The sequence below is a fragment of the Ruditapes philippinarum genome, unplaced genomic scaffold, assembly GCF_026571515.1.
Source record: "Ruditapes philippinarum isolate M1 unplaced genomic scaffold, ASM2657151v2 ctg16650_1_1_1_1, whole genome shotgun sequence".
Taxonomy (NCBI): domain Eukaryota; kingdom Metazoa; phylum Mollusca; class Bivalvia; order Venerida; family Veneridae; genus Ruditapes; species Ruditapes philippinarum.
In genome coordinates, this window is record NW_026859655.1 from 1 (window position 1) to 9,421 (window position 9,421).

The following is a 9,421-nucleotide window of genomic DNA, read 5'->3' on the forward strand; positions in this document are numbered from 1 at the left end:
TCCCCACTATTTTGCCACCCAGAAAATAGTTAGAGTTTCACTTTTCCACTAAAAGCCACTCATTTTCCACCTTCAAAATAAACTAAGTTTCATTTTTCACCAATTTCCACCCTTTTGCCACCATAAAAAAAGTCTATGTTCAAAAATTTCCACTCAATGCCACCTAAAATGCCACCAAAGGATAGTGGCATTTGGTGGCAATTTTGCCACTACAGTGGAAAAAGAGTGGCATTTTGTCATTTTCCAGTTAATGCCACCTTTTTTACACTTAATGCCACCCTTTTCAGTGGAAATAGCTGGCAAGTAGTGGCAAATCTAGGGACGGGCAGGGCTACAGATAACATTTTGTGTATATTGGGTAATTACCCCTTATTTTGTGATCTATTGGGTTTTTTCTATTTTCTTTGAGTTATTTCTGTATTTTTTACCCTACCCCCTCTAACCAATTTGGGTTATAAAGTACAAGTTCATGCATTTTACCCAAAATTTTTGACCTTCATTGTAGACATTTGTAGGTTTTGTACGGTAATAAAAAAGCTACTTACTACTTTGCTTTATGGTTTATTGGCCTAGGAAATTTCCAAGTTGCCTTATATAATTTAAAGGTTAAAACAGTCTGAAACAGTATGATCTGCTTGATGTACGCGTTAAGTAATAATTTTCGTCATTACGCACCAGTTCAAATGTAGTTTGTATAAATAAGAATTCATTTACTTTTTCTTACCCTTAGTTATTATTTCTATTGGGTTTTTAGACATTTTAATTGGGTAATAACGCAAATACGCATGTTATCTGCAGCCCTGATAAGCAATATATTTCTGTCACATAAATACAAAAATTCAGAGAAAAAAAACAAATGTAGCATATACTAAGAGCAATTAAAAGCAATCTCCTGACGATTTATCCTCGACAGGCTGTTACCCTAGGCATTTTACTGTTCTAGTAAAAAAAACAATGAAATTTTCTAATTATTTAAGCATTTTATAATCATAAAACTTTAAAAACATAAGATTTACTTTGATGTTTTTAAAATTTAAAAATGCTATTTTTTCTAAATTAACATTTGTGGAAACATTTTGACATAAACTGTGAGGGTGTCGACACTAGGCCAGGGTCAAATTTAGTCACCCGACAATAATACCTCTTTTTTAACGATGATGTTATGTCTTTGGTGCAGTTGAGTGATAAAGCTTTTCATTCTTGATGTAAAAATTGTCTGAACATATCCTCAAAGGCAAACAAAGGTTAATCAAGGTTAATGCATTGTGTGAATTTGATTTTGTGACCTACCATGTAATGTAGTAACAGGGTTATTTTTACTAACAAACAGACGCCTATAATCAGCGTCTTACCTTTGCAAAATAGCCAATTTCTACCCCAAAAGTCAATTCTTTCCTAAAACTTTTTGAAATTCTAAATTTTTATTGTGTAAAATATTAAATGTTTGCATTTTTGCCAATAAAACCAACCATTTGTAGTAAAAAAATAACCAAAACTTTTGCAGGAAACTGCAAGTAGTGTCTCAACATGGAAGCTGCCATTTTTACTCGGCTAAATTCTGTACTGAACGGTACAATTTCCAGACATTAAATTGTATTAATATGTTATCATGTTCTTATTTTTTTTTATTCAAGTAAGAATTCAGTGCTTCTGAGACTGAAAAAAAAATTGACTTAAATTCACAGAGCAAAAGTCGGTATTAGATGTACATGTACTATTATACCTACATTTAATTCCATACAGAGGGGTTGCAAGAAACCTTCACCACAATACATATAATTATGAAGTTCTTATTGCAAATTTGAAGATACTGGGACTTAATGAGGAATATAAACCTCATGAATGGAAAGAATTTGCATGATGATAAAATTTTTACAAGAGATTCAAATCTGATTCTGTTCTATATACATTGGTATTATAGTGTGAATAACATTGACTTTCTGGTAACACAAACATTGTCCCCAAATTATTTCTTTCTCATACTTTTCCCCCTCCCTACCAGTGTCTAGTGTCTTTTCCAAAACAAAAAACCCTGCACTGATCATTTTGATTCATCACTTTCAGTTACTATCTTAAACGACAGTGACAAAACGTGACAGAAAACTTGCTGTGCAATCACACACTCTACAGCCTAATCATAATAATCATGAATTAACTGTTAAACAATTTTCACTCTAAATTTCAGCAAAAAACTGTTTCGCCTAATTGGTTTCACACCTGGCATCTTCAAATTTGGACAGGGTTTGCTTCAAGGTGCATTCAAGTAATTAGCAATAGCTGTCATGCAAAAGTGAAGAATGCTCCCATAAATGTATTGCATAAAGGTACATAAATTATAAAAATAAAAGAGAATAGCAAGAAAATAATAGTAATAATTGCAAAATAATACTTTGTGTAATAAATTGCTTTTCATAGCAAACTAACAACACAACAAAATTCTTTTTCAGAGAGGTATAAAATAAATCTTTATGTGAGAGTACCTTCAGATTAAGTGACACTAACTTTGGAGGTAGGAAAATTGGACAAATGTTGCCTTTAATTGGGAGAAATTTATGCAAAAATATTTTAAAACCAGTCAATGTATGACCAAGCTACAGCCCTGATACATATAAGTACCTTCAACCTTTCAAGTGTGACCTTGTCGACTTTTTTAGCAGAGATATTGGCCTTAGACGTGCCATTGTAGACATATGTGCCAAGTTTGTTTTTTTTCAAAACAATTCTATGTGTGACAAAGTTTCAGTCTGACACAATCTTCAAACTTTTTTGTGGGAATGAATGCTGTTAGTGTGACCATAACTTTTGGGGAATGGACATAGCTCTTGGACAGAACATGTTTTTTTGATGTTGTAGGCATATTAAAAGTCTTTCCATGCACAACAATGTTACAGGCCAGAAACAAATATAGAAGCCTTTAAACTCTTGAGTGAATTTAAACCTTCTGACGGCTGTTTTGACCTTGACCTCTTTAAGTAGGGACATGATTCTTAAACATGACAATGACATCATCATGATCTGGTAGATATATGTGCAAGTTATTTTAAGATTCTTCAATGCATGACAAAGTTACAGTCAAGACATGAATGTTATATGCACTTTTAAAGTCATAAAAGTATAGCAACAGTTTACAAGATTTCTCACCAAAGCTGTTTTCCTGAAGCCTTGTAAAACAATCTGTACCCTGTTCCCCCATCTTTTTCTTCTCTTCTCTCCCCTTCTTCTTTTGTGACAACTTCTCCCCTATAAACCAGTAGAAATTCGCCTTTTTCTCTTGCAGTAGTAGTTATAACGCCTCTACCTAAAATATGTACATCACTGCTAGAAATGTTTCTCAGAGTAATTAAATCTTAAACATACACATTAAAGTACATGTTGTTTATATTTTATTCATTTTTAAATCACTGGTAAAAATGTAAAGCAGCTAAGTTATCTGAAATTCACTATAAAACAGATGTCAAATGATGAAAACAAATATCTTTTAGCAAAATCAAGCAAAGGCTGCTTGTGCCCTTATTTGTTTCTACAGTGAAAGTTTGGTGCATCATGGGTTATAAATGTAGGCTCTATAGAGTCATTAATTTAAGCTAAACTCTACCCTATTCCATTGAAGAGATGATGTATATTTCATATGTTTACCTTTGTTTTCAAAAAATCTTACAGCAAACCCTGGCGGATCTTCCTCCCTCTTTATCCACTCCTCTGCGTGTTTGTTTGGTGTTTTTCTTGAACACCGCTTTCTGTTACCTGTAAAAACAAATAGACACATTTTCAAACCTTGAAGAATTTTTGTATGAAACTCCCATTAGCATTCCTTTTCATGCCAATTTCTCCCCAAGTTAACAAGAGTTCACAGTGTTAGAAAACAAATTTTCAAATAAATTTGCACACAGGACAAATCCAGCTAAACTTTTACTTGCCCCTCTAACTTGAAAGTTGCCCAGCAGTTAGATCTACTTTCTTTTTTCTTCATAATAATAATTGAACAATCCTCTCAACTCTAATAGAATAATAAGATGTCTACATCTTATACATAATTTGCCGAATAGACATGAGATTTGAGTCCGAAATACCTAAGTACCTTGGGCCGAAACGTTCAACATGTTCAAGAGACCAAGAAACCTGCGGTAACATTATATTGGTATCGACGAAAGGCTTAAACAATTTCTCTAACTTTAGTATTTATGAAAATAAATATGTAAGCGTTCAATGCCTTGAAAGTAATGGTTATCTAAAAATTTTAATTAATTCGACATACCTGACGCCATTTTTCCCCGCTCACATCGACAGGCGCTTGATATGGCTTTCAGTTGTAAATAAGCGTCTAAATGAGTGGGTCTAAAGAAGGTACCCGTTTGAATCGGAACATCTCATATCTTATCCTAGAGTGACTTAATCAGATGCATATAATATTTTATGGTGATGAGAGTGAGATATGGTTTTGTAAGGACACGTGTCCCATCAAGGAATTTCATTTTGCAAAATGTCAAACGATCAAAGCATGTTCATAATAAGAACCGTTGAAGTGAGGACAATGATTTGTCCTGACATCCCATTGAGCGTCCTAACAAGGAAGGTTTTTGGTGCATTAAATGTCCTGACAGAACGGGTAATATCATCCCTCTCTCTCTCTCTCTCTCTCTCTCTCTCTCTCTCTCTCTCTCTCTCTCTCTCTCTCTCTCTCTCTCTCTCTCTCTCTCTCTCTCTCTCTCTCTCTCTCTCTCTCTCTCTCAGGGTTGTTTTTTTCTTCTGTTTTTTGTATTAAATTTGCCAAACTTAATAATTCCCTATTCTATCCAGTGTCTTAAATTTCTATTTGACAGACCCTGTTCTATCTTAATGTTATGGAGCAAAATTGATGATTTATATTAAATTCATGTGTGTGTGTGTGTGTGTGTGCACGCGCGTGTGTGTGCGTGCGTGCGTGCGTGTGTCTTTTTCAAACTTCCACTGACAAATCAATTACTTGTAACTATCCGGAAAATATGTAGTATAAAAGTTAGACTTTGTGGGACGGGCTGTTGCTTATGTTGTAATAACATGTAGCCCAACCCATTTGCACCATACATATATTTACATTTGTTTCTTTTTTGTGTGTGTTATTAATATCTGACACGTATTATATAGTTGCAATAAAATATTATTAAACTAAATCGGATTATTTTCATCAAGAAACAGAATCATGTGATACTGTTTTTTTATATAAATCTATTTCATTCTATATCAATAATGAAATGTAAGAAACAAAAATGTAATCGTAAACATAGCAAAATTTGTATATTCAGCGATGCAACTGAGAATTGAATCTACGTCATATATTTGTTTGAACAATGAAACATAGATTTATGTATAATTAATAATGTATCATACTTTTCTTCATTTTTATATTGTACCTTGACGATGAACATGTATATGTTTTGCTTATGAAATATTTGATTTGAATAAATTCATTTGTTAATGTTTTCTATTGTCAATTGTTACTTAATCATTTCATTTATTACTGGCTTAATAAAACCATATAATTTATACAATTATAAGGTTATATATATAATTGAGTTGTTGTTTTTAAATACTTGCAGGATCGTGTTGAAAGGAATCTTTTGATGACCTAATTCTGATTTTATCAATTTCTTTCATTGACAGAAAACATTGGAAACTATATATACATTTAAGGACCTTGAAAAGAATTTTATGATATTAATCATTGACATATCAAAAAGTATAATCGAATCAGTATCTACCGGTACCGCATTGCCCTACCGGAGGCCTAGGCTCCCGCCACTTAGTGTAACTGTGTTAAGTGGAGAAGTTGTGGCGCTAAAGGCATCCTCGCCTGGTATCACCCTTATCGTATTTTTATGATAACCCCACGATTTGGACTCGAATACGTTCCTTAGTGACATAATCAGGCGGGCTGATGTTTATACAACATGATACTGCAGTGTCAATCATTATGTTATTTGAATGTTCTTACTTTGTTTACTAAATTTGTTTGCTAGTATAACCAAAGCACGCACTAAAGGTATTTGCAACCAGTGAAGTGTTATGAACTCGCATAGTGTTAATAGTGTTAATAAGCTGGTCATCCACCACAGAAAAGCAAGAACAGCCAACTTGAATAGCAAATTTTCGGCTGTGTTAGCAAGTACAGATTCTGATAACTGTCAAATAAACCATGTTTATAAAGGTTCTTAAGTTGACAGTGTTTCGCTGGTATTGACATTTGTTTGCTTTAACCATTATATTTCAAAGCATTCATACTATTGTTTCACATCTATAAGTAATATAAATTTAATAAACTGAAATGTATATTGTGTTAACTTCTAATAATGTCAATATACACGCCGCTGTGATATGTCTTTCATTTTGTTAATGAAACTGCCTGAAATTTCAACCGGTCTTAAAATGCAATCACTTAAATGGCTTTTTAACATTAATAATCCATCATTGATTCCAGGACTTTAATGTGTTGAAAATTGAGTACCGCTCTCCGAAGCTTGGGGCGTGAGGGGTGTTGCACTTTTTCTTTATTCCACATGTACAGACTCAATAAAACCGACTCTTTACTTGCCATGTAAGTTGTTGTTATTATAGCTTCTTAGGGACACTACTTTTGACTACTTTTTTTCCAAATTGTGCATTTATTTCAACAGCAACAAGCTATCAGAAGCGAAATACAGGACTTTAATAAGCATCTTCAGATGGATCACAGTTAATTTCTCTATTTCCTAAGGCTAGTTGAAAAAACATACTAATAGGCTTCATTATATTACAGAATTTTACTTTTCACGAATAGTTTTAAAGAAAATATGTTAAAATCGAACACGTAAGTGTGAACGGTTGAAAAAGGTTGCTTTTTTTCTCACGAAAGTACTATATGACTTGGTACATATACACTTAAATTAACAAATGCGATTGGGTCTAGTTATGATGCAATCAATATGTCTGCAACGAGTTCACTCGTCAGCAAAAAAGGGTGAACCATTTTACCACGACAGTCTCTCATACATTTTGAGTAAAACAAAAGCTAAAAGTTATTACATGTAAATTGAATTCAGTCAAGTATCTCCTCCCCGCCCAATGCCTAAATTATGCGAATGATTTATCAAATCCATTAATATTGATTGCAATTAAAAGCAGGTGGGAATTTCAAAATAAGAAGATTTCATAAACTTATGAGACAATTTACAATCGCATGATCTTAATGTATATTAAACTAAAATACATTTCAATAAGTATTAAATGTATGTGACAAATTTAAGTCACGTTTGTTGCAATAAAATATATAAAAATAGTTCGAAATATGATGATTAGAAAAATAACATTTCCATGTAAATGTTTCGAAATAACGAAATAACGATGGTGAGCGGTCGAAATTACGATGTTGAAAATACTAACTTATTTCGAGTTTTTACCATCGTGACTTTGTAACCTCGACTTTTCACCATTGTACGTGTTCGTACGTGCTAAAACCACCGAAAATGCAATGTGGCACATGGCTGGTTTCTAAATGTACAACAATTTCCTAATACATTGCTTTTGCCAGTTGAAAAACAATCGTCAACCAGAGTAGCTAGAATCAAACGATATTAAGATTGACACTTAAGTATTATCTTGCATCAGCCTGCAAGGTAGGGCCGATATTCATCCCACTGACTTATGCAGGGACGTTTAAAATAAAAAAAGCTTGTTATGCAACAACATCACACACACACAAATTGACAATCAATATACAATTAAAAATTATTGAGAAAATATGCTAATAAATCTATTTTGTATAAATTAAAACAAATGTTTGACAGGTAAAATTAAAAGAAATATTTCTTACTTGAAAATTGTAGCGTTAATATTGTCAAAATCACTGCCATTGCGCAATCAAAGTTGGCCGTCATGAACGGAACGATACCGCAAATGAACTTACCAATAAAACAATTATCAATTTATTTTAAATTATTTTTGTGTACTCTCAACATGTCTCCGCCCTCTTTCGTCACGCGATATTGATTGACACCCGAAATACAAAAAACCTGCTTGTCAATATCGGCGATGTCTGATCTTTTACCGCCTTATGCAAAGTAGATTACTTAATTCGTGAAGGTCAAGGATTATGTTAAATGTTTATAGTAATGATTTTTATAAAAACATCGGAATTCGCATTCATGACGAAGGGTTATGTTTACTGCTTTAACAAATAAAATCTACGGACGAGTAATTTGTTAGAACGAAGTAAGGTACCTGTCCAGCATTACCTTGTTTTCAATGTTGCTCTTTTACTCTAATTATCAATTGGAATATAAGCCTGGATGTAACATCTTTTCTTATTTTTATTCAAAATCTTATAGCAGCTTTTTTGGCCCATTTTATTGTGAATATAATTTGGTACCAGTAAGTCATGTTAATTTTATCAGAACAAAAATTCCCAACCTTTGCCATGTGGTCTGAATATTGTTCAAATTATTGATTCACCTGAAATGGGGTCTCAGTTATTGCACATGGGCATTCAAGCTAGAATTCCCCAGGTGTTTTTTTTTCAAATGTCACAAGTTCTCTAAGGAAACTTTAAAGTGACATTATGCTCATATTTTCAAAGTCAAATTGAGCTGAATTTTGAACTTTATATATCAAAAGATTGACTGGTGTTTGACCAACAGTTGATATTGGAAAATGTTTAGGATAGAATTATAAATATGCCTAAAATTAAAAAAGACTGCCCCACTCTTTTTATAAACTAAGCGTTATAGGTAAATACTAATGGATCTTTACCGAAAGTTCATTTGGATCTGTGTGCTATTTATTTCTAATGCGAACTTCATTATCAATTTGAAAGGAATTTATGGCAGAATGAAAACTTCTTTTAATCTTCACCCGTTCACTTACTGTATACTTTTGGATTTGCATAATATCAATTTAAACAACAGCAATACTTCAAACATTAATTGCTGTACTAGTAAATACTGTTAATGTTCGAATGATTTTGAGGACGAATTGTTCTGTTAAAAAATATATCGGTAATATCAAATAATAAAAATGAAAAAAAGTTAAATATAACAAATTCTTAGTAACGTAGTGTTTACTTATTCATAAAACATTAAAATAATTGATTAAACAAAATATTGCATATTGCTTTGTATTGGTCTGGAATTTATTGCAATTAATTGTGATAAATCTTGAAATAAACTTGCCTTTTCACTCAGTAAATCTGTTATATAACGTAAGTGTTAATTATTTTCATGAATAAGCATACGTTTGCCTGTTTTGCGTTGCGCCCGTAGCGCCAGTAAATCACCGCTGCGTATTTTAGTCGTACCCCTGTTTCCCTGTCCGAATTTGGTTCCCGTCATTAGAATATAGACTGGCTTATTGACACGTTATTTCTTAGGTAAATGAAATAAGATAATGATAAACAGCATTTGATATTCAATTA

The 9,421-nt window shown here is 32.6% G+C and overlaps 1 protein-coding gene across 1 annotated transcript; it reads right to left on the reverse strand.

The window, feature by feature from the left end:
* Window positions 1–620: 620 nt before the first annotated feature.
* LOC132757400 (N-lysine methyltransferase KMT5A-A-like) lies at window positions 621–4,659 on the reverse strand. The gene is made up of 3 exons (XM_060748672.1): window positions 4,256–4,659; window positions 3,637–3,744; window positions 621–3,298 (listed from the first exon to the last, which is right to left on the reverse strand). Exons 1-3 carry the CDS (start codon window positions 4,263–4,265, stop codon window positions 3,138–3,140), a joined length of 279 nt encoding a protein of 92 aa, XP_060604655.1. The 5' UTR covers window positions 4,266–4,659; the 3' UTR covers window positions 621–3,137.
* Between the last annotated feature and the right edge of the window lie 4,762 nt (window positions 4,660–9,421).